The 25321-nt window shown below is 47.3% G+C and overlaps 1 protein-coding gene across 2 annotated transcripts; it reads left to right on the top strand.

The window, feature by feature from the left end:
• The first annotated feature begins 5430 nt into the window (after nucleotides 1-5430).
• CNIH4 (cornichon family AMPA receptor auxiliary protein 4) lies at nucleotides 5431-24192 on the top strand. 2 transcript variants are annotated; one of them, XM_021679459.1, is made up of 5 exons: nucleotides 5431-5556; nucleotides 8933-9001; nucleotides 14062-14174; nucleotides 19995-20135; nucleotides 23668-24192. In XM_021679459.1, the coding sequence occupies exons 1-5, from the start codon at nucleotides 5488-5490 to the stop codon at nucleotides 23693-23695; spliced, it is 420 nt and encodes a 139-aa protein (XP_021535134.1). In that variant the 5' UTR covers nucleotides 5431-5487; the 3' UTR covers nucleotides 23696-24192. The 2 variants fall into 2 exon arrangements, with proteins under 2 accessions (XP_021535134.1, XP_044772378.1); XM_044916443.1 differs by lacking the exon at nucleotides 19995-20135 and having other exon boundaries at nucleotides 5455-5556; nucleotides 23668-24005.
• The last annotated feature ends 1129 nt before the right edge of the window (nucleotides 24193-25321 follow it).

Here is a 25321-nt window from a genome sequence, read left to right as displayed (position 1 = left end):
TCTGTCTGTCCTTTTCTGTCAGAGTCATGGAGTCTGCAGCTATAATAGTGGACTCATTTATTTCTCTTGCTAGTTCTGTCCTTTTCTGCCTCACATATTTTGACACCCTGCTGTTAGGCGCATATGCTTTTTTTTTTTTTAAGATTTTTTAAAAATTTATTTATTTGACAGAGAGAGAGCACAAGTAGAGTGGCAGGCAGAGGTAGAGGGAGAAGCAGGATCCCCGCTGAGCAGGGAGCCCGATGCGGGGCTCGATCCCAGGACCCCGGGATCATGACCTGAGCTGAAGGCAGACGTTTGACCGACTGAGCCACCCAGGCGCCCCAGGAGCATATGCTTTAAGGATTGTTGTGTCTTCTTGGAGAATTGGCCTTTTATCATTATGCAGTGCTCCTCTTATCCCTGGTAATCTCTCTTGCTTTGAGGTTTGCTTTGTCTGAAATTAATGTAACTTCTCCCACTTTCTTTTGATTAGTGTTAGTGTAGCATATCTTTCTCCATCCCTTCACTTTTTTTTCTCTCCAGCTTTATTGAGATATAACTGACATACAACATTGTGTAAGTTTGAGGTGTACAAAGTGATTTGATGTGCATATATATTGCAAAATGTTCACCACAGTAAGATTAGTTAGTACATCCATTTTGTTGTTGTTGTGATGGTGAGAACATTAAAGTTTTACTCTCACCGCAACTGTCCCTTTACATTTGATTTATATGTGTCTTTATGTTTAAAGTGAGTTTCTTCTAGACAACATAATAGTTGGGTCTTGTTTTCTGATGCACTAGGATAATCCCTGTCTTATAATTTGTGTATTTAGACCATTGACGTTTAAAGTGATAATCAAGGGGCGCCTGAGTGGCTCAGTCGTTAAGCATCTGCCTTCGGCTCAGGTCATGATCCCAGGGTCCTGGGATTGAGTCCCACATCGGGCTCCCTGCTCGTCTGGAAGCCTGCTTCTCTCTCTCTCCCACTTACCCTGCTTGTGTTCTCTCTCTGGTGGTCTCTCTGTCAAATAAATAAATAAAATCTTAAAAAAAAAAAGGGATAATCAATAAAGCTGGATTCATAGCTATCATACTGGTTTCTATTTGTTGCCTTGGTCTTTGTTCCTATTTTTGTCTTGTACTTTTTCTGCCTTCCGGGATTTTATTTATTTATTTATTTATTTATTTATTTTTAAGATTTTATTTATTTGAGAAAGTGTGAGAGAGCGACAGAGTGAACAAGGTGAGGAGCAGAGGAAGAAGCAGGCTCCCTGCGGGAGCCTGACACAGGGCTCAATCCCGGGACTCTGGGATCAGGACCTGAGCCCAACGCAGCCGCTTAACCAACTTAGCCACTCAGGCGGCCCTTATTTATTTATTTTTAATTAAGCTTTACTTTAAAGGAAATTTAAAGATTTTATTTATTTATTTAAAGCATAGGACCTTGGGTGGGGGGTCAGAGGGAGAGGAGAGAAAGAACCTTTAGTACACTCTGTGCTGTCGCAGCCTGACAGGAGGCTTGATCCCACAACCCTGAGATCATGACCTGAGCCGAAACTGAGAGTCACATGTTTAACTGACCGAGCCACTCAGGCGCCCCACTGCCATTTGGGATTTTAATTGAGCATTTTATATGATTCCTTTTTCTCTTCTTTCTTAGCATATCAATTACACTTCTTTTACTTTTTTTTAGTTGTTGCCCTAGAGTTTGCAGTATACATTTATGCTTAAACCAGGTTTGCTTTCAAGTAACACTGTCCCACTCTAGCATTTTCAAATGGCTACTTCTTTGCCTTCCCCTGCTGGAAGAGGGTTTTTCTTTGATCTTCACTAGGAAAACCTTGGAGAACTGGAGGAGGTGAGATGAACAGTAGTGTGGCCCCTGGAGTCTTTTTCTTTATTGTTTTTGTTCTTGGGTTTTTTTAGAGAGGGAGGGGGAGGGGCAGAGAGAGAATTCCAAGCAAGCTCCAGGCCCAGCGCAGAGCCCCACACGGGGCTCGACTTCACAACCCTGAAATCATGACCTGAGCTGCAGTCAAGAGTCAGACACTTAACCAGCTGAGCCACTCAGGCGCCCCAGCCCTCTGGAGTTCTTATATTCAGGCTGGTCCACACTGAGCCTCCAACTTCTTGTCAGTGACTGTTCAGGATTTCCTGCCCCAGTACTGGTTCCCGGAGGTTTCTGCCTTGGTAAGTTGTGATTGTACTGGTCTGTCTGTCTCCCCTGTTTGGAGGAGTGACCTCACTTCTTTGAGTGATCTAAGCATTGTTGATTTTTCAGTGTGTTTGGCTTTTTATTTGTTGTTAGGACCCAGTGGTAATCTCCAAGCTCTCCTTACAAGCCAGACTGGAAACCGAAACAGTTCAATTTGGACTTTTAAAATATAACCTATGGGCGCCTGAGTGGCTCAGTCGTTAAGCGTCTGCCTTTGGCTCAGGTCATGATCCCAGGGTCCTGGGATTGAGCCCCATGTCAGGCTCCCAACTCAGCGGGGAGTCTGCTTCTCCCTCTCCCTCTGCTGCTCCCACTGCTTGTGCTCTCTCTCAAATAAATCAATAAAATCTTAAAAATAAATAAATAAAATAAATAAAAAATAAAATACAACCCATATTTTAAAACAAAAGTATTGATCTCTCTCTTTCACACATATGCACACACACACACATATATACACACACACCCTACTTATTGTTTTTTAATCTTGATCAACATCCTTCTGTAAAATTTTGCCTTCCCCATAGTTTTGACATTGCAACCATGTTTTGAGTTTTCAAGTAGGATGAGACAAAGGCTATCTTAATTAGAACTGGTAACTCTAACCCTTGATGATGGTACCACCTTTTTTATTAACTCAGAATAAAGCAACAGATAACGAATATGGGATAGCCTGTGTTTTCTGCTCCAACTTGAGAGGAATGGGAGATGAGGTTTATGTTGTTAAGAAAATCTGGAATAATTTTAATGACTCCTTACAGTCAAAATAGGTCATTCATTTGGCAAACATTTCTGAAACTCCAGCTATTTACAGGATGGAAGGTCCTGGGGGCACAAACACTAATAAAATCTGTTACTTTTATTGCAATCTAAGGCATGGCTGGCTGGGCATGTCCAGGAGTGGTGTGTGAGCGGTCAGATAGAGGTGTGGACAAGGTGCAGAGAGTGTAGTAATAGCTGGTTTATAAATAATCTGTTACCTGTCTGTCTGGCTTTAACCTATGGACCTTTAATGATCCTATGAACTTATGCTGTGTCAGGCAAATCCTGTTGGTTTGCCTTCCTACTAATATACCAATTCCCCTATTCATTCTTTTCTCTCCTAAGTGGTCTCCTTGCAAACTTGTCCCCCTTTCATACGTTTAGTGCACCAAACAGAAGGATATTTTTAGAATGTCAGAACAAGGTACCTTTTTTTTTTTTTTTAAGATTTTACTTATATATTTGAGAGAGAGAGAGACTGAGAGCACATGAGAGAGAGAGCAAAGCAGGACGGGAAGGAGAAGCAGACTCCCCACTGAGCAGGGAGCTTGACAGGACGCTGGGTCCCAGGACCCAGGATCATGACCCGAGCCGAAGACAAAGGCTTATCCGACTAAGCCACCCAGGGGCCCCCACATCAAGGTACTTCTATACTTAAAACTGTCCTGTGGTTTATGATCACATTGGAAGTTAAACTCCTCGCCAGGGTTCCCAAGACGTGTGTGACCTTGCACTGCCCCCTCTGATGTCCTCTCAAAACTCTCACACCCTTCATCCTAGTACAGCCATGCTGCTTTCTCTCCTCTTCGTCAAGACTGCAAGTGTCTGTGAGCAATCGGGTCTGTGCAAACACTCTGCCTGCAAATCATCAGGGAGCTATTGTTCAGATTTCAAATTAAACGTCAGTTCCTCAGCCTGGCTTTCTCTGATGGTTCAGTCTGCAACTGTTTCCCCTCCTCTGTCCTCTTCAGATTTCTTTCTTTTTTAAAGATTTTATTTATTTTTCAACAGAGAGAGAGAGACAGTGAGAGAGGGAACCCAAGCAGGGGGAGTGGGAGAGGGAGAAGCAGGCTTCCGGCTGAGCAGGGAGCCCGACACGGGGCTCGATCCCAGGACCCTGGGATCATGACCTGAGCCGAAGGCAGACGCTTAACGACTGAGCCACCCAGGTGCCCCGTCCTCTTCAGATTTCTTAAAACTGCTTGTCATTAATACAATTTTGTTGTCCTCTGTCTCCTCCACTGTAATGGGAGCTACAGGACTGCGGGGACTTTTCCCCATCATGTATCCCTAAGGTGCAGTAACTGGCATATGCTAGCTGCTCAGAAGATATTGGGTGAATGAATGTATGACTTTGATATAATGTGCCTTTAAGATGACCTTTTCCCTGTATTTGGTCGCGACTTATTGCCTTGTCTGCCTCGCACATTCCTGTATCTTGGGTGTAGGGCAGGTCGTGGCAGGTAGCAGGGCTGGAGTCAGTAACTAGTTGTTGAATGAATGGATGAGATGACAACACTTCCAAAAATCTTAAAGTCTAGAGTGGAGAGAATCGCTGCTGTCACAGAATAAGCAAGGGACTGGGAAACCTCTGGAGAAACGGAGATTAGGAAGGGCAAGCCTCAACCTGTAAGCCAAGGATTATTCCGGCGAGACTTGGGCTTCAGGAGGAAAACCTCTTAGCACTGCCAAGTCCGGGATCCTGTGGACCCTGCGCAGAATCCAAAAGAAAAATCGCACATGATAATAAGTTGTACCAGGTATCCAGCAGATTACCAGCGTTCAGTAAATGCTCACTAATTCTTTTTTTTTTTTAAGATTTTATTTATTTATTTGACAGAGAGAGACACAGCGAGAGAGGGGACACGAGCAGGGTGAGTGGGAGAGGGAGAAGCAGGCCCCCCCCTAGAGCAGGGAGCCCGATGCGGGGCTCGATCCCAGGACCCTGGGATCATGACCTGAGCCGAAGGCAGACGCTTAACGACTGAGCCACCCAGACGCCCCTGCTCGCTAATTCTTGTCATAAATTCTGGTTTTTTTTTATTATTATTATTTTTTTTAAAGCTTTTATTTATTTATTTGAGACAGAGAATGAGAGACAGAGAGCATGAGAGGGAGGAGGGTCAGAGGGAGAAGCAGACTCCCTGCCGAGCAGGGAGCCCGATGCGGGACTCGATCCCGGGACTCCAGGATCATGACCTGAGCCGAAGGCAGTCGCTTAACCAACTGAGCCACCCAGGCGCCCTCTTGTCATAAATTCTGGAAGGAATCAGATTGAGGGTAGCGTTCAGCCCGTCCCCTGCTCAGGTGTTGTGCTCATGAACTACACTTCCCAGCATGTGCCAGAACTACGGCGGCCGGGTGGTTCGAGGGAGGACTACAACTCCAGGCATGCCGCGCTGTTGCGCCCGCACTACGCGCCCCAGCGGCCCCGGCGAGGGCCTATCAGGGGCGGGCGGGCGCGGCGGGCGCCGGAGCAGGTTTGACGGAAGGAGCGGTGGCGGCGGCGGCGACGGAGGAGGAGGATGGAGGCGGTGGTGTTCGTCTTCTCTCTCCTCGACTGTTGCGCGCTCATCTTCCTCTCGGTGTACTTCGTATCCTTGCCTGAGGCGGGCGGAGGCCGGCCGGCCCCGGCGCCCGGGGGACGGGGCTGAGGCGGGGCCCGGCAGGTGCGCGGGAGCGAGAGCGGCCCGGCCGGGACCGGGACCGGGACCCGGGCGGGAGGACGGCCCAGCCGGGAAGGCCCGTCGGGAAGCCCGCAGCTCCCGCCGCCCCCGCGCCCGCGCACTGGCCCCACCCCGAGCGGCCGGGCGGCGGGCCTCCCTGGCGGGGCCGCGGGGGGCGCTGGGGTCCCGGGCAAGCGGACGCGACGTGCCGCCTCTGGTCGCTGTGGGCGACAGCCCCCGCCGCCCTTGTGGCGCCGGGGCCTTGGCGGCCGGGCCCCGCCTGGGACTTGGGCGTCGTGCGGGGCCTGCCGGGGCCCGGGACCGGAGCAGCCCTCTGCGGGGGACCGTGCGTGGGACCGTGCGGGGCCGGGTGCGCTTGTGTCGGTGCCGAAGCGGCGCCCGCGCAGAAGACTTGCTCCTGTGCTCGTCCTCAGACTGGGGTCCAGGCCCGCACGTGAGGTTTGGACCCGCACCCTGCTCTCGGGGAGCCGCCAGTCTTCGTCGTCGCCCAGTGCACCCTCCAGTTGAAGTCGTTAACGTGTTAGCAAACAAACATGCGGAATTGCATTGTTTTTCTTTCCCTGGAATTCCCTCGTAGTGCTTTCTGATGGAAGTAAACTTCCTGTTTGACAGAACACCCCGGCTTTAGGGTGTTTGTAGCGTGTGCTTTCAGCGTGACCTCCTGTGGACGGGCAGCCCGCTGGAGAGGAAAGGGACGGAATTTGCAGTCAGGACCCCTTACTTAGCTAGATGTTTGCTGTGCGCAGTGCTTCACCTCTCTCCGCCTGGGGTTTCTTATCTTTACCGCGGGGCCTGTTCACTCCCCAGCTCTGGGTGTGTACAGCGAGAACGCGGCTTCAGCGCCCCCCAGCACCGTGTTTGCCTCCCCGGCCCCAGTTAGCTGCACTTTTTACTTGAACTGATGAATTCTAATGAGGAGAACCTTGAGTTGGTTTTGTGTTCTTTTAAGATTTTATTTCTAAGTAATCTCTGTACCCAGGCTGGGCCTGGAATTCACAACCCCAAGATCAAGACTACATGCTGTACTAACCGAGCCAGCCAGTCGAGGGAGAACCTTGAGTTTTCTTAGGTTTGGTGAACTGACTGAAAGGGCAGAATCACGGGCCTAAGTTTTGACGACCTCTGTCCCTCTTGTGACCTAAGGAACTGGGACTTCCAGAGAAATGAAACATGGATTTCTGTATTTGCAGTATGGCAAGCTCGGCTTAATAGTTCAAAATAGGCGTGGCTTATACCAATTTATGTGCATGGAAAAATGTTACGTGGAATATTTGACTTAGACATTCAGGTACATTTAGGGTGTGTTTTGATGAGATTCAGCATATTGTATTACTGTATTTTTGGATAGTTGCACTAGCTTAATATTAGAGGCAAGAGGTAGAAAATGGTCAGAGTAGCAGTTCTGTAGGGATAGAAGTTTTCCCGGACTTTGAACCATGGAGAAAACCACTGAAGGAAAGGGGTGGATATTCAAAATCGGGCAAGAGCAGAGGTGCAGATTCGGGTGTGTTTATGGCATTTTTTTTTTTTAAGATTTTATTTATTTATTTATTTGACAAGCACAGCGAGAGAGAGAGAGAGAGAGAGAGAGAGAGAGAGAGAGAGAGAGAGAGGGAACACAGCAAGGGGAGTGGGAGAGGGAGAAGCACGCCTTCCGCGGAGCAGGGAGCCTGATGCGGGGCTCGATCCCAGGACCCTGGGATCATGACCTGAGCCGAAGACAGACGCTTAACGACTGAGCCACCCAGGCGCCCCTATGGCATTTCTGGATGACCGGGTTAAAGAATGGACCATCTGGAGGACGTGGTTGATTTTGGTCGTAGTAGGAGGTCAGGTGGGAAAGGCTGGATTAGAGCAGATTTTGAAGGGTTTTGGTGTTAAGGCAGGGAGGGCTTTCACTTTTATCCTCTAGGCAGTAGGGAGCCATTGAACATTTTTGACATAAGCAAATGGAGTATTAGGAAGATGAATCTGCAGAGTGGGTTGGAAATGGGAAAGACTGGAAAGTAAACCGCTGGGGAGTGGGCCCGTGTGAGTTTGAAACAGCTCTGAGTGTGGGCGGGTGAAAGGAGGGATTCATGGGTGGAGTGAGGAGGAAGGCTGGGTGTGGGATATGAAACAGATGACAGAAATAACTTGTCGTGGTTTGAGCCTGGGCAAATGGTGCTTGTGTCATCGACAGAAAGAAAACACATTTGGAGGCAGGCAATTTGTGGAGAAAGTGATGAGTTTGACTTTGTGTTGAGATGTTAGGGGGAATATCCATATGGAAATGTTTAGAATTTAGGTGAATTTATTTATTTATTTATTTTTACTTGTTTCATTGGACATTTTCAAGCATAAAAGTAGAGAGCGTAGTGAAATAAACCCAGTTTCTGTCACCAACAGTGACTTTCAGCATTTTGCTTTCTCCTTTCCTGGGTGGGGAGGGGATGTTGGAGCGTTTCACAGCAAATCTCAGGCCTTGTATCGTTCAGTTGAGGACTTTTCCTTCTGTGTCACATGTCCTCGAGAGTTTACATTTGGTACTGAAAACCATTTTTTGCTTAATTCTAGTATAAAGTATGTTTAATGTGTTTAAGGTTTCGGAAATAGAGAAAAGTATTAGGAAAACAGATCACCTGGAAGGAGACATAACCAGTACGGAAATAGGACCATCCTGTATTGATAGTTTTGTTTTTAAAGATTTTATTTATTTATTTGAAAGAGACACAGCGAGAGAGGGAACACAAGCAGGGGGAGTGGGAGAGGGAGAAGCAGGCTTCCCGCAGAGTGGGGAGCCCGATGTGGGGCTCGATCGCAGGACCCTGGGATCATGACCTGAGCCAAAGGCAGACGCTTAACGACTGAGTCACCCAGGCGCCTCTGTATTGATAGTTCTGTATCTTTTCTTTTTTCACATCTTGAGTCTTCAAAGACAATTTATGGATCTGTCATAAATAAACACTTTTCCTATTATTGGGAATTCAGGTTTTTCACATTTAAATTGTTTTTAGAGGTCTTTTTTTCCATTTCTTAACAGTCACTGATTTTTGAGGAACTCCGATTGAATGGTCTTGTGTGGGTCACTTTAGAATTGAGCATAATAAGATTATTTTGAAAATAGTTTGTTGAAGGAATATAAATCAGAAAATTGAGTTGTCTAATGAGTGAACTTTACGGAAATAACAAAGTTTTTCAAGTCAAATCTAATTCTGCACTGCAATTGGGTTTCTGTCTGAAACTTAAAGACAAAAACAGTTGTTCTCAAAGAAGTTTTACAATTCCTTATCTTGGTCCTCAGATCATTACACTGTCTGATTTAGAATGTGATTACATTAATGCTAGATCATGTTGCTCAAAATTAAACAAGGTAAGACGTTTCTTTACTCATTTTTGGCGCTGAAGGTGGTTCTCCATTTTCTGCGTTAGAGATTATTTATAGATAACCAACCTATGTGTATGTGATTTTGAAGTGCGTGTTGCTGCTTATTCATTGGAATGTTTGTAGAGCTACTGTGTTTTTGCAGTATTTTAGATCGTGAACCAAACTAGAGGACATCACTGGAAATTTTGTTTCTTTACTGTGCTTCTTCCTTGTCCCTGTGCCCATCAGTACTTAGAAAGGCTCATTATGAGGGTAATTGTATTTGTCTTCTGTGTCTAAACCCATCCTCCCTGCTCGTGACAAAAAAGCTCAGGCTGTTTTTTGTTGCATAAAAGACGACCTTCTTTTAGTGGCTTGCTGAGAAATGGAATTAATGAGTTGATTTGTTTCAAGGCCATTTTACCTTTGGTATATAGTCAGAACTTTACGTTGGCAAGAATACCCTGAGTTGCAGGGTTTGTCTGGATGGGGGGAAACCAATTAGTCCTGATTCATTTTATGGGCTGAGCAGACCAAAGAGCTTTCTGGATAAAAGTTCATAGAACAATTCCCTGAATACTGAGAGATGCTTTTGGCTTGACCTAAAAATTATTCCCATGTCTTTTCACCTCTTCATCTGCTTAACATTTCTCTGGCCCACGAGGGGAAAAAGTCACATGTGGAAAACTAAAATTACTAATAAACGATATTCCTCCTTTTCTTGTTTTCTTTATTTTGAATTTTCCGGAGCATGGTTTAATACAGTGATAGATTTAAGTAAAAGATTTTGTATTTATCTGCTGTACTTTAAGACTTTAAAAAAAATTGAGATGTAATCAGTATTATATTAGTTTCAGTCCTCATCATCTTCAGAAGAATGATTAAATATATATTTTACCGGGGCGCCTGAGTGGCTCAGTCGTTAAGCGCCTGCCTTCGGCTCAGGTCATGATCCCAGGGTCCTGGGATCGAGCCCCGCATCAGGCTCCCTGCTCCGCGGGAGGCGTGCTTCTCCCTCTCCCACTCCCTCTGCTTGTGTTCCCTCTTTCGCTGTGTCTCTCTCTGTCAAATAAATAAAATCTTTAAAAAAAAAAATGTATTTTACCAGCTGGGTTGTATTTCTTTTTATATTTCTTGCTTACTCAATATTTTAGAGGGTATTTTAGGGGGCATTTAATTGGGTTTTTGTTTATAAAAACAAAAATTGAAATGCAAAGATAATATTACCTGGATTCTTCTACTGAGAAATTACCCCTTCAGTTTGAAGTTAAGTCACTTTCTTTAATGTTAACTTTTACTTTTGTGAAGGTAATACTTGCACACAACCATACTCAAAGGTACTACAAAGCTCACACTGAAAAACAGCAGTCCCTGCCTGACCCCTTTGAATCCAATCTGTCATACTTTTTAGGGGCAGCTGATTTCCACACTTGAGCTGTTAATTGTTTCTGATATTTATATCCATATTTCTCTTTTAAGTGCTTGTACTGCTATTTCTTGATTTATCAATTTTAAGTATCATCTCTTGACTTCTGAGTCAATATGATAGATTGAGTTTTTAGGTACCTCCTTCCCTAAACATCACCTCCCCTGTTTTCCTTTTTGAGTTAAATTGATATTCAGTGTTTACATTGTTACAATGTACTGTTACAATAACATACTAAATCTTTTTTGGTACTGAGCCTCATAGTAGACAGTGATCATATTTTTCTTTCTTTTGTGTTTTTCTGGATAGCTTTCTCTTTCCCAGTGTTAATAATTGCTGCATTTTAAAAATTTCCTTAGTTTTCACTTACCTGTTATGAAGTCTTTTCAGATACATCTTTAAAGCTTCAGCGTACTATTTTCTACATGGGTCAAACATTAAAATAATCTATCGGGGAGCTCTTTTTCCGGGTGACCTTTCTCCTCGAGACCACTGTCCTTGCTGTGGTCTGGACTGGCCGCTTTCAGGCCCACCCCACAGCCCGCATCCTGGGACCCCTGGTCTGGGCCCTCCTTGGAAGTCAGGTCTTTTCTGTTGGCCCACTGCTCCATTTTGCTGGAGTAGCTTCTTGAGATTTGGTGCATGGGGACTAAATTCGGAGGCCTTGCGTGTTTGAAAATGTCTTGTCCTTATCCAGGAGCGATAGTTTCTCTGAGCATAGCATTCTAGGTTAGCAAAGATTCTCTTTCAGAGTTTGAAAGACATTGGTCAGTAGTCTTCTGACTTCCAGTGTCATTCACGTCGGGCAGTATGATGCCATTTTGATTTCTTCTTTCTCTTTTATGTGATCCCCCCCCCCCCCCTCTTTTTTTTTTTCCCCCCCCTTGTGCTCTCCAGAAGTTGTAGAACCTTTTTTTATCCTTGGTGTTTAGGAATTTTGCAGGGCTTTACCTTTGTGTGCCTTTGCTGAGGCCTTTTTCAATGCACTGTTTTGGCCACCTTTTTTTTTTTTTTTTTTTTCCCCCTGTTTCGGCCATCTGATGACTCTTCCAACCTGGGAAATCTGTTCGTTCTTTGATAACGTGCCCCCTCTACCCGCCCCCCCCCTTCTCTTTCAACAACTTTCACACACTGGATAATTCATCTGCTGGATTATCTGCCTGGTCCTTTTTAAAATTTTTATCCGTTTTTTTCCTACCTTTTTGTTTCAAGATTCCCTCTGCTCTCTCTTCTGATTTCCTAGTGTGCGTGCCATTTAAGTCAAGTTTTCATTTATAAGAGCTTGTTGTCTTGGCTCAAGTTTGAGTTTTTTAGCTCTTTGAGAATTTTGATTACAGTGGTTTTGAAATTTCCTTCTGCTTCCTCCATTATCTCTGTTCCCTCCAAGCTCCTTTCCCTCTGCGTTCTCCCCTCTCATATTGGAGGCTTCCCTCAATTTCTGGTTCATGGCTGTCTGTCCATACGTAAGGGTAAAGCCCGAAAATACTCACGGGAAGCCCGTGCGCGCTCCAGGCTGTTGGCCGAAGTCTACCTGGACTTTTGTTGGGGTACCCCAAGGGCAGTTGTTCTGTCTGTTCTCTCTTGCGACTATTCAGTTACTCCACAGGAGAATTTTCCAGGCTCCTGCTGGGGGCTGTAAGCCTAGTGCTGGTATTCAGAGAGCAATTGGGGGAAGAACACATTGCTAAGCAGCGAAGAGAATGAAAACATAGAGCTTGGTTGAAAGTAAGTAAAGCAAGCATCATTATGTTAAGTATCACTTCCTAAAACTTTTGCTTCCAGTTTGTTTGTGGAAAACACGGTAATAAGAAATACACTTTGGGAGCTACTGCCATGTGGGTGGAGGGCACGGAGAGAGGAGCAGGAACCGGGCTGCCCTGTAAGGAGTGCTCGCTCAGCCTGCGGCTTCGGCGGGCTGTCCATCTAATTCTGTACAGCAGGATTGTCATCTCCATTTTATAGAGAAGAAAATCATAGCTCAGGGCGGGTAGGTGACCTTTCCTAAGATTGCTAAGCTGATCAGTAGGATAGAGCAGGAATTCCACTCCAGGTTTGACTCTGGAGCTCGCACTGGTCAGCACTATGTGCAATTGGTTACACTTTTTTTTATTCTTTTAAATTGGCTCTTTTTTTTTTAAGATTTTATTTATTTATTTGACAGAGAGAGACATAGCGAGAGAGGGAACACAAGCAGGGGGAGTGGGAGAGGGAGAAGCAGACTTCCCGCTAAGCAGGGAACCCAGTGCGGGGCTTTCGGGATCATGACCCCAGCCGAAGGCAGGGCAGACAGTTAACGACTGAGCCACCTAGGTGCCCCAATTGGTTACACTTTAAAAAAATCCGTATTACATATTAAAAAGTTCCAGTTGATTGCAAATCAGGTTTAAGGCCTAGCAAATCCCTTCTTTGTTTCCAAAAACACTCTCTAAAATCTAAGTGCAGAGAGCCCTGGGGCCAGTGTGTTTGGGCTTATACTGTATTGTTCTACCACTAAGTAGCTGACTTTGGGCAAATTACTTAACCTCTTATTTCTGCAAGTGGGGATTACCAGTTTGTGTCTGCGTAAATAAATTTCCTTTAAAAGAAAAATCTCTATTCATAGCGGAGGAAGATTATTGGTGAATGGAGGACCTAATAGCTCTGGTGGATGAGAACTAGAATATTGCACAGTTAACAAAGAGAGCATACAGAAGGGCAGTGGGTGCTGGAAGGCCAGTAGGCTGGCATCCTGCTTCATTACCATATTTGTTCAACTTCTTTTTTTTTTAAAGATTTTATTTGGGGGCGCCTGGGTGGCTCAGTTGGTTAAGCAACTGCCTTCGGCTCAGGTCATGATCCTGGAGTCCCGGGATCGAGTCCCTCATCGGGCTCCCTGCTCGGCGGGGGGGTCTGCTTCTCCCTCTGACCCTCTTCCCTCTTGTGCTCTCTGTCTCTCATTCTCTCGCTCAAATAAATAAATCTTTAAAAAAAAAAAAAAAGATTTTATTTGACAGAGAGAGAGCACAAGTAGGCAGAGAGGCAGGCAGAGGGAGAGGGAGAAGCTGGCTCTCCATCGACGTGGGGCTCCATCCCAGGACCCTGCGATCATGACCTGAGCCGAAGGCAGACGCTTAACCGACTGAGCCACCCAGGCGCCCCATATTCAACTTTGAGCTGTTAATGTGAGCTGTTACAGTACCTTTTGTGTGCGTGCGTGTGTGTGAAGTGATTTCCCTGCAGGATTCTGGAGATTGGAAAATGTTGAAGATTGATACTCTGACTTGAAAGGCATTATATATTGGGATATAAACCACCGCAAATTAGAGTAAGAGGCTTTAGCACAGACTCTGGACTAGAAAGTAAATGATGCTCCGTTTTCCCCCCGGTTGTCAGTCATGCCTTCTTCGTGAATGAATCTGAACCTTTGCTTAGGATAAAACATAATTGAAATTTAAGGACATTATTTTTAAGCTGTACCTTGATGTATTTGCATGGGGTAAGCAGTTCTTGCAGTATGGAGATCTGGGTCATCTGAATCTAAAAATAATCTTGAAACACGAGCTTGTAAATTCTCTGTGTATTCACTGATTTAGCTTCAAATAACATGCACATTCAGGAAGAGCACAGCAGGGAGATGTAATACTGTGTTCTTCCCTTGCAGTGGGTAATTCCAGAATTGATTGGCCATACCACTGTCACTGTATTAATGCTCGTTTCATTGCACTGGTTCATCTTCCTTCTCAACTTGCCTGTTGCCACTTGGAATATATATCGGTGAGTATAGTTTGTTTGCGGCTTTGTGTCACGGCAATTTAAAGAAAAATTTAAAAAGATGTAATAGCTTTTTTTCTGCAATAAAATATGTGCCAGTCATGAAACACATGACCGCAGAATCCTACATTAAATCAGCATATGTTTTTGTTTCCTTTGGTATACTGGACAAGTAGCAATTTACATGGGCTACTCTTGTGATAAAAACACAAGTTTACATGTGTAAATTTAAAAAATATGGAATGTTTAGTTGTGATGTCTAAGGACTTATGGGTTTTACATTAAGAATGATCAAAAGTCTGAGAATATAAGATTCTTGTTACTTATATCTGCAGGTTTTTAATTAGAGTATATTTGGAACGCTCCAGAGAGAATTTTATTTTAAAGTCTGCAGACTGGATAACATCAGAATTCTAACTTAACGAATTTAGGAAGCTTTTCAAACATAGCTTGGTGTAAACATAATTGGATATAATAGTATAGTTGGGCACTTGTACAGTATGTATTTTCTTGTGAACTGTGGGATAATGTTGACAAACTTGGGATTATTTTTAGTTGTTCTGCTAAATTTTTAGGTTTGTTTTTTGTTTTTTTTTAAACTTTTATCTAGTTTTGGGGTAAAATCAGCTGATCTTTACATGTGATTTTTAATTTTTATTTTTTAAATGTGATTTTTATTTTTTTATTTTTTTAAAAGATTATATTTATTTATTTGACAGAGAGAGACACAGCAAGAGAGGGAACACAGCAGGGGGAGTGGGAGAGGGAGAAGCAGGCTTCCCGCCGAGCAGGGAGCCCGATGCGGGGCTCGATCCCAGGATCCCGGATCATGACCCGAGCCGAAGGCAGACGCTTGATGACTGAGCGACCCAGGCGCCCCTAAATGTGATTTTTAATTTTTATTTATTTTTTAAAGTTTATTTATTAACTTTTTACAGTTTATTTATTTTGTTTAGTAATCTTTGCACCCAATGTGTGGCTCGAACTCACGACCCCAAGATCAGGAGTCACATGCTTTTCGGACTGAGCCAGCCCGGTGCCTCATATGTGTGATTTTTTAAAAAGTGCAGTTAGAAAAAGAAGGACAAAGAAAATAATAAAGGAGGGGTGGGAAGGGGATAGGGAGCACGTGGTAATGGAAGCCCTGAGGATGAGGAAGTGACTGGATTTGGGGGAATGAATTTATATGAGATCGTGAGACTAGAACTTGAGCTAGGGAAGAGATTTTAAATCTCTCTACCTCTTTTCTGGAGGGAAAGAATAACTTTTCCTTATCAGTTTCTTGTTGCTCTCCCATGGTCATCCCGTAGACCAGCCCCCTGACCTGAGCTCAGCTAGAAGCACGGGCTCCTGACCCACCTGCTGAGGTGCAGTCCCTCGCAGACTTTGAGCACAGCTTAGTGTCCCCATGGTCACACTGAGCAGAACACGAATTTGGGAGTGAGAGCGGGAACCTCTGAGGCTGCATCTCAGCGATACCCCAGCACACGGCAGCATCCTTCTGTGAGCCCCGAGCAGGTGCCAGCAGAAGAGCAGGCTTGGGTGCGGCTTCTTTGTGCAGAGTACAGACTGGCAGAGGCTCTGTGAGGTTTTTTTTTTTAAGATTTTATTTATTTGACAGAGAGAGACACAGCGAGAGAGGGAACACAAGCGGGGGGAGTGGGAGAGGGAGAAGCAGGCCTCTGGCTGAGCAGGGAGCCCGACGTGGGGCTCGATCCCAGGACTCTGGGATCATGACCCGAGCTGAAGGCAGACGCTTAACGACTGAGCCCCCCAGGCACCCTGGCTCTGTGAGGTCTTATTGGGGGGGATGATAAATAGCTTCTGTTTCCTGTCATCACAGAGATCATGTGGGTTTATTGCCCTGATGATGGCCGCGACAGATCGACGGTTGTTCATAAATTTACCTTCTTTTTAAAAAGGTTAGGGGGGACGTCTGGGTGGCTCGGTCATTAAGCGTCTGCCTTCAGCTCAGGTCATAATCTCAGGGTCCTGGGATCAAGTCCCGCATTGGGCTCCCTGCTCAGCAGAAAGTCTGCTTCTCCCTCTCCCACTCCCCTTCCTTGTGTGTGCTCACTCACTCTCTCTCTCCCTCTCTGTCAAATAAATAAATAAAATATTTTTTAAAAAATTAAATAGGGGCACCTATCAAGCCCCACATCAGGCTCCCTGCTCCGTGAGAAGCCTGCTTCTCCCTCTCCCACTCCCCCTGCTTGTGTTCCCTCTCTCACTGTGTCTCTGTCAAATAAATAAAATCTTTTAAAAAAAAATTAAAAAAATAGAAAGGTTAAAAAAACCAACATATGGATCCTTCCCCTCTTTTCAGATGTCTGCACTTTACGCTTTTGGGGATGCAGACATATGAAGTGGACAAAGAGGCAAAACACAGAATAACAAAATACTCTAGGTCAGTGAGAGGTGGGCTGCAGGGCCTGATGAGCGGTCGGGAACCCCGGCTAGGAGGGAGTCGGATGGCTGCGCTCGGGCGTCTCAGGAGGGCGGGTGTGAGTGGAGCTGTGCAGGGTGGGTGAGGGATTCTCCCGGTGTGCCAGGCACGGGGAGGGGGAGGGCTGGAAGGGAAACCAGGAGGCTGACACGCAAGGCATATTTAAGCACTAACCCGGTGGCAGTCACGTAGATGAGGGGTAGGAATAGACAAAGCTGGTAATGTTGATTAGGATGGGTCACAGAGAATCCTGGTCCAAGGAGTTGATACATAAATACGAGTACTGGTAGCATAGAATTCACCCATTTAAAGTATTCTTTTTGATATGTTTTTGGTGTATTTATAGATTTAAGCAGCCATCACCACAGTCTATTTTAGAACAGGTTCATCACCCCAAAGGGAAGCCCTCTACGTGTTAGCAGTCACTCCTTCCTGCCCTCCCCTCCCGGCCCTTGGCAGCGACCAGAGTACGTTCTGTCTCCTAAGACCCATTCTGCACAGACACGTCGTAGAAGAGTTCAGTACATGGTCTTCTATGACAGGCTTTTCTCACTCGCTGTAATGTTTCCGAGGTTCATCCGTGGGTGGCAGGTATCGGTTCTTTACTCCCTTGTATTGCTGAATAATATTCCAGTGTACAGATAGACTACATTTTGTGTGTCCATTTGCACTTGATGGGCATTTGAATTGTTTCTGTTTTTTGCCTGTTATGAATAATTCACCTGAACATTCATGTGCACATTTTTGTGTGGACATACGTTTTCATTTTTCCTAGGAGTGGAATTGCTGCGTCCTATGGTAAGTTTATGTGTAACCTGCCGAGGAACTGCCCAGGTGCAGTTGCACCATTTTACCTTCTCTTCAGCTGTGTTATGAGGGTTCCACTTTTCCCACATCCTCGCCAACCTGTTGTGTGTCTTTCTTTCTTACATTTGTTTTTATTTAAGTCCTCTCCACATCCAGCGAGGGGCTCGAACTCTTGACCCCGAGATCAGGAGTCGCGTGCCCTTCCAATGGAGCCAGCCAGGCACCCCTGGATCTTTTTAGTTTAGCCATCCTGCTGGGTGTGGTGTTTCACTGTGGTTTTGATTTACATTTCCCTAATGACTAAGGGAATTGAGGACCTTTTAATGTGCTTAGTAGCCCATTCATGTAGTCTTTGTATGTTTTTAAGTAACTAAATTGATGAAGTAAAGTATCTTTGGGAAGACTTTTCTGGAAGCCTCGTGTAGTATCGATTGGATGGTGGAGAAAAGCCAGGAGGTAGGGAAGCCTGTTCAGAGTCTGGGGTGAGGCCGTGGAGCTGGACGGAGGTCGGGATGCAGGAATGCAGAGGAGACCACCGTGGATGCGGCGCTAGGAGGGAGGCGGCCTGTGAAGGGTGGGGCGGAGAGCCCGTCAAGACCACCGGGAAAAATGGTGATGGCGCTGCGAGGTCACCTGGACGGCAGAGGAGGACAAGACTGTCATCAGAGATGGAGCTGAGGTGTTGTCTGCACACTCACGTGTCACCCTCCACTCAGCTCTAGATGGGCTGCAGGATTTGGGGGAGAGTTTCAGATTTGTGGGCCTCAGGGGCACTTGCACTTCACAGAAGTCATTGCTGAGAAACCGTGTGTGTGGCAGGAAGGGGTCGGGGATGGCGCAAGGTCAGGACACGTCATCGTCGTACTAGTGGCGGGGGCAGTCGGCGTTTTGCCACCCGGACACTTACACTGCTGGACCCTCCTGGAGTGACCCGTCCTTTGGGGAAAGAAGACTGTGACATACACAGTGACGTGAAATAAATACGAAAGCCTAAAAGACTCCACCATATGTTGAACGTAGTCTCTTCGGGGCTTTTTTAAAAACAACTGGACTCTTCTGTGTGTGGGAACACTGGGTGGAATTGGTTCAGAGTCGGAAGGAGGTGCACGCTGGCCGAGCCGTTCTCTTCTGCCTTCACTTGTCCCGTTGTGGCCAGGCCTCCACCACTATGGGAAGTAGATTCCTGGCTTGTCAGAGTATTAGTATTTAATAATATCCTGTGTTTGTAACAAAGTTATGTAAAGCTAAACATTACATGTTGACTCAACTATCTGCTGTCTTAACTGAAGAGGAGTTTTGTTTTTACCATGGTGGTACTTACTGTAAATCATTTCCATTCTGTCTTCTTTAAATTGTGCTTGTAAGCTGGGCGCCATTTACGAACCGTGCGGACTGAGGCGGGTTATCTCCGGATCAGCAGGAGCACCACAGAGGAGGGCTCTCATCTGGACATAGAGTCTCTCTTTTCATAGAATTTTTCTTTTCTATCTTTTGTGAAATGGGAATAATTATGTTTGACACTGCTCCTTATAAAGATGTTGCATTAAGGGGCGCCTGGGTGGCTCAGTCAGTTGAGCGTCCGACTCTTGGTTTTGGCTCAGGTCATGATCCCAGGGTCCTGGGATCGAGCCCCGCATCGGGCTCCCTGCTCAGCGGAGAGCCTGCTTCTCCCTTTCCCACTCCCCCTGCTTGCTTATGCTCTCTTCCTTTCTCGAATGAATAAATCTTTTTTAATAAAGATGTTGCATTAATTATTTTAGAACTTTCTAAATAAAGAGGTTTCTAAGAACTTGGTAAAATTGCTTTGGTTTGGAGTCCCCTTTACTTGTGTCCGGTGGAAAATGGCTGTAGGTATGACCAGTTTAGGAGTTACCTACAGGTGGGTAAAAGGGTCTCGATGCATAAAATATCCTTCTCCAGATTGTCACTGTTCTGTTTCAGAGGGCGGAAAATTACAGCACAAATTAACAAGTGTTGTGTCTTTCAAAGGAAAACCATGTGGCGCCCTGTCCATATCTGGTCGGAATTTAAGGCTGCTATGATTTTTTTTTTTTAAAGATTTTATTTATTTTTTATTTATTTATTTATTTATTTATTTATTTATTTATTTTTTTTTAAAGATTTTATTTATTTATTTGACAGAGACAGAGACAGTGAGAGCAGGAACACAAGCAGGGGGAGTGGAAGAGGGAGAAGCAGGCTTCCCGCTGAGCCGGGAGCCCGATGCGGGACTCGATCCCAGGACTCTGGGATCATGACCTGAGCCGAAGGCAGTCGCTTAACCAACTGAGCCACCCAGGCGCCCTATTTTTTATTTATTTGACAGAGACACAGTGAGAGAAGGAACACAAGCAGGGGGAGTAGGAGGGGAAGAAGCAGGCCTCCCGCTGAGCAAGGGCTCGATCCCAGGACCCTGGGGTCATGACCTGAGCTGAAGGCAGACGCTTAACTGACTGAGCCCCCAGGCGCCCCTATGATTGGTTCACTTTTAAAGGTTGGCTGTTATAGGGTACTTAATTTTGAGTATTTATACTGACGGTTTGATTTTCCCTTTGACGTGTGCTCACCAGGTTCATTATGGTGCCAAGTGGGAACATGGGAGTGTTTGATCCGACAGAGATACACAACCGGGGGCAGCTGAAGTCGCACATGAAGGAAGCCATGATCAAGCTGGGCTTCCACCTGCTCTGTTTCTTCATGTATCTCTACAGGTGAGTGTACAGCGTCGTGGCCCTGCCCAGTTTGCGATGCCTGCTCTCTGCAGGTGAGACCACTGGCCTGCGGGACTTAGCGCGGGCGACCCAGAGCTCCGGGGGGTCCTGCGGGATGCCGGCGGCTGTGTGCATTTTGTATAAAAGTGCCATAGGACCCGTGCGCTGTGACCTGTGCTGGAGCAGCTCTGTGGCATTCGCTCCTCCTCAGCCCCGACGCTGTCCCCGTGCTCTCCCTTCCTTCCCCGGTGTGCAGGCCTCACTGCCGGTCCTGAGCGGTGCTGGCCGCGCTCCCAGGGACTGGCCTGCCGCAGGTCTCCTGGGGGCCAGGTGCGGAGAGCTGAGTTGGCCCGGTCTTTGTTGGCCCTGAGGATCTGAGTGTGGCGCTGCCTCGCCCGCGAGCCAGGTGGCCCATTCGGGTAGAACCGTGTCAGCCTCCCGGTCTCAGCACATGGGAGGTGAGCGCCACCAGCGAGGCCTGGCCCTCAGACGTGGGAAGCCTCATGCGTCCCGTGTTAAGTTATGTTGTAGAGATAAACGTGCCACCCTCTTTACCTGTCAGAGGCCGATGAACAGAACAAGGAAGAGAGAGAAGATTGTTGTGTGCCTATGATTTCGTTAAGGTTTAGGAGGCCAGAAGTCAGGCTTAACCTTTGTATGCAAGCTTAACTAGATCATGCCTATTCTTATCCCCAGGTAAATTTAAATTTTTCACACAGGCATGAGGACTCTTAGGAAGAACTTGTGTTGAACTAAACTGCTGTCATTCAGAGGGTTCCAGTAATTAGAAACTGCATAGAGATGGCAGTTTTAAAAAATTGCTGTTTGTCTGAAACAGTTTTGAAGTCAGAGCCATTTTAGCCTCTGCCTGATAAAACAGGCTTCCTAAAATCCGTCTGCTGGGCTTATTCCAGCCACAAACAAATGGGATTGAAATTAGGTTAGATTCCTTTGTTTTCATTATTGATCATATTTGCTTTTCTGTATTTTATTAATTTTTTTTTAAAGTAATCTTTATGCCCAATACGGGGCTCGAATTCCCAGCCCCGAGATCAAGAGTCCCACGCTCCACCAACTGAGCCAGCCAGGAGCCCTGTCCTGGTTTTTAAAATAAGAAAAGGAGGGACATTGGGCATAGAGTTACTTAAAAAAAAAAACCTCTCTCTCTCCATATATATACAGATATATCGATATTTAGATAATCTATGGATACCTATGTTAACTAAGTTGAGTTTAAATATAAGTAAGTTAAATAATTTAAAAACTGGGATAGAAAAAGCACAGTGGTATCATTTTCTGGTTCTCGAACTATACGTCACTCCTTACGTGTTTAATTTTTAATCCTTAACAGTGAAAAATAAAGAGCAAAGAAATGTTATATATATATATTTTTAAGATTTTATTTATTTATTTGACAGAGACACAGCAAGAGAGGGAACACAAGCAGGGGGCAGTGGGAGAGGGAGAAGCAGGGGCAGAGGGAGAGGGAGAAGCAGACTCCCTGCCGAGCAGGGAGCCTGATGCAGGGCTCGATCCCAGGACCCTGGGACCATGACCTGAGCCGAAGGCAGATGCTTAACGACTGAGCCCCCCAGGCGCCCCAAAGAAATGTAGTATTAAGACACGATGACACACCGTCTTCTGGCTTTTCTGACTTTTTAAAGTGAAACCAAGTTGAAGGTATCTGGGCCGCCAGAGAAGTTCCCTCATAGTTGTTTCTGGAGAGGCCGCGGGCAGGGCTGGGAGCCGTGTCGCTTGCGGCTGTCCTGCGTGGCTGCTCTCGGTCACAGCGGGGCCCTGGGGGCGGGGGGGGGGGGGGGGGATGCAGGTTTGCGGAGGGGGAGGGGAGGACGAGGTGTAGACGCCAAGTCCTGGGATTTGAAAGCACGCACGAGTCTCCGGGGTTGGCAGGGGTTGGCTCCGTGGCATGGTACTGGCGGCGGGCGGAGGGGCCGGGCAGCCGCTGGGGGCAGGCCGAGGGGGTACCCCGCACAACTGAGTGTAAGGCAGGCAGCCTTCGTAGCTGGTTTGGGAGATGCTGCGTCCCTCTTTCTTGCCTCGCTCCCGAGCTTGTCACGTCCGCCACCTTGCTGTGGCCTCGCTCCTGGGTGCACCCACCGCTTGCGCCCCCGATGAGGGAGCGGTCTGGTCTCAGAGGACGTGCTCCTCACGCTTTCTCGTGCTCGGGGTTGCGGCTGTGTCCTGTGGCTTTATTCCCAGCCGTCCGGCCCCTCACCAGGCCTCTCCAGCTGGTCCTATCTGGGTCGCCTGCCGCGTGGCTGATGCTCAGGGTTTGTCCCATGGAATTAGAGGGGAAAATGCCCATCTTTAGAGAGTGCTGGACTCGACGCCACTGGGATTGGGTTGGGTGCCAGCCTGGTGCAGTCTGGGTCCCGCTGCTTACTGTGTGACCCAGGGCTAGTTTCTTAACCTCTCTGTGCTTCCGTTTCTTCATCTGGAAATGGGATAGTAACTAGTACCTACCTCACTGGGTTGTGATCCGCACTAAATGAGATAATGCACGTAAAGCACTTGGGTTTATGCTGGCCTAGAGTTAACTCGCAAAAGTCTTTTATTTTTTTTCTTTAGATTTCTTTTTTATTTATTTGACAGAGAGAGACACAGCGAGAGAGGGAACACAAGCAGGGGGAGTGGGAGAGGGAGATGCAGGCTTCCCGCGGAGCAGGGAGCCCGATGTGGGGCTCAATCCCAGGACCTTGGGATCATGACCTGGGCTGAAGGCAGACGCTTAACGGCTGAGCCCCCCAGGCGCCCCACAAAAATCTTTCAGGAGTATTAGCTACTGCCGTCAATCCATGCTGTGTGCGGCGTTCACTAGTGTGGTGAAATTTGGACAACTAAGGACGCCATTAGTGGTGTGTAAGGGGTTTCTGTGTATTCTGGTCCTCTGCTCTTAGCACAGCCAGGCTGACTTCAGTACAGGGCCATGATGATGGTCCTGTCGCCGCTGTTGGCCGCGGTGTGGTTTGAGCAGAGTGTCCACCGAGTGACTGCCACGTGCCCGACGCGGTCAGGCTGTGTGGATGGTGCCCGGGGTTCCGCAGAGTCAGGCGCAAAAGCGGGGGCCGCTGAGCTCAGCGCTCGGGGCCTGCAGCGGGCCCGTCCTGAGGCCCAGGCGCACCCTGCCAGCCGCTGTGAGGTCCGTGCAGGGTCGTCCCGGGTGGACGGGGAGCAGGGGTTCCGGGCCCGGGACGGCGGGTGCAAGGTCTGGCTAGGGGATTAACGTTTTGTTTTTTGTTTTCTGGACATGGTTTCTTCTGAACTCTAGCCCAACGTTGGTTTTAGGTTATACTCCCACCCCCACCCCAGTTATTTATTTTGTTCTGTGAAAAAAATCAGGGCTTTGAGAGGCCCCAAGTAGGTAGTCTTTCTTGTAAAAACCGTAGCAGTGATTGACTTTTGCTCAAATGAGTGTTCCTTGCTGAGCCTCAGAGACACAAGCCAGGACACAGCAGACTTGTCGGCACATTGCTCAGGGGCCGCTGGTAACGCTCGTCTCTTCTCTCCGCAGTATGATTTTAGCTTTGATAAATGACTGAAGCCGGAGGAGCCACGGCCTGAGTCCACCTGCACGGCAGCACGCAGCCCGGGAGCCTGAGACGGCTGAGCCCATCCTTAGAACCGGGACCATAGCAGTATACTTTTTCCTCTTTGAACAACAAAAAAATATTTTTGCTGTATTTGTACCATATAAAGTATTTAAAAAACACGAATTGAGTTTTTGTAGATTTCTGGTTCTCAACTTTAGCCCGAACCCCGACACGTGTTTCCCGTCGTCTGTGTGTTGAAGATTGTTACCGGTACGTAGCAGCGGGAGCACCACGCCGGCCTCGCGAGCCAAGACACAAAAGACACAGATCAGAGGGAAGGCCTACCAGAAGCTCTGCCGAGAAGGCAGAGGGTAGAGCAAGCAGCGCTGTTAACCTGGGCAGAGGAAGAGAGAAATGACCCCTCTGTGGCAGCTTCTTATATTTAATTCGGTGTCAAGATTTATGGGACTGTCAGCTAAAAGTCTTTTCACAAGAATGTTAACAGGAAATGGCATTTCGAAAAATACATCTTTCTTTGCAGAATCTGTGAAACCCTATAAGCCATTTGCCCAGGTACAATGTAATTCCTGCTTCTAGAAAGGACAATAAAAAAGCAAAATTTTATCAAGAATTTTCATTTAAAGCCACTGCCTCCAAAATTACCCGCAAACCCATAGGACCCGCTGGCTCCTGTGGGTCCCGCTCTTGTATTCTGAGGATCCCGTGGCATCTGGTCTCTCAGCTACATTGCCTCATGGGTTTGGAGAGGTGATTTGGCAGAAGATGCGCATCAGATTAGAGCAGGACTAGCTGGTCATCGAGTGACTGTGGAGCCCGTCACCGCTCAGCTCTGTCCCGCCGCGCCGACGTCCACTCGGGAGATGCGGGACAGGCCGTCTCATGGACGTGGCTCTCCCCAGCCAAACTCGGTGCCCTGGAGTGGGGTCTGCTCTTGTGGTTGGTGCAAGTGTTGACCTCTTGGGTTCTGTTTGCCTGGTGATGTGACCCGGCCGTTCATTCTCAGTCCTACTTCGCGCCCTGACGTCATCTGAGGCGCTGGCCTCTAGGCCAGACACGGCTGTGTGACAGCGGAGTGCAGGGGAGTGACCCACGTCAGGGCAGAAGTGGGCAGCTACGCAAGGTGTGGGGTCACCAAGAGATCAGACGCCGCGTGTCCTTTCAGTCCAGCCTGGGCAGAAGCCCCGAGGCTGCTAAGCCCGACTCCCTGGACAGAAGGGCCCGTTTGGAGCGCCCGGCCGCACGCGGCAGAACAGGGACTGGCAGGTGAGGGAAACTGAGGCCGTCGGCCTCCGGGTCCTCGTGAGTCCCTCCTCCGGGTTATTGGTATAGCTGACGCCGGGAGCCAAGCAGCTGTAATGTGGAAGTGACTGGGGGGCACCTTCCCTTCCCTACCTTCTCCTTTGGAGGCGCCTTCCCGCCTTTTAAAAAACCAAACCCGAGGGTGCCTGGGTGGCTCAGTTGGTTGAGCTACTGCCTTCGGCTCAGGTCATGATCCTGGAGTCCCGGGATCGAGTCCCTCATCGGGCTCCCTGCTCGGAGGGGGGTCTGCTTCTCCCTCTGCCCTCTTCCCTCTCGTGCTCTCTGTCTCTCATTCTCTCTCTCTCAAATAAATAA

This window comes from Neomonachus schauinslandi, chromosome 6 (genome assembly GCF_002201575.2).
Source record: "Neomonachus schauinslandi chromosome 6, ASM220157v2, whole genome shotgun sequence".
Classification (NCBI taxonomy): Eukaryota; Metazoa; Chordata; class Mammalia; order Carnivora; family Phocidae; genus Neomonachus; species Neomonachus schauinslandi.
The sequence above is the reverse complement of the archived record's forward strand: the minus strand, read 5'-3'. Positions and strand labels throughout refer to the sequence as shown.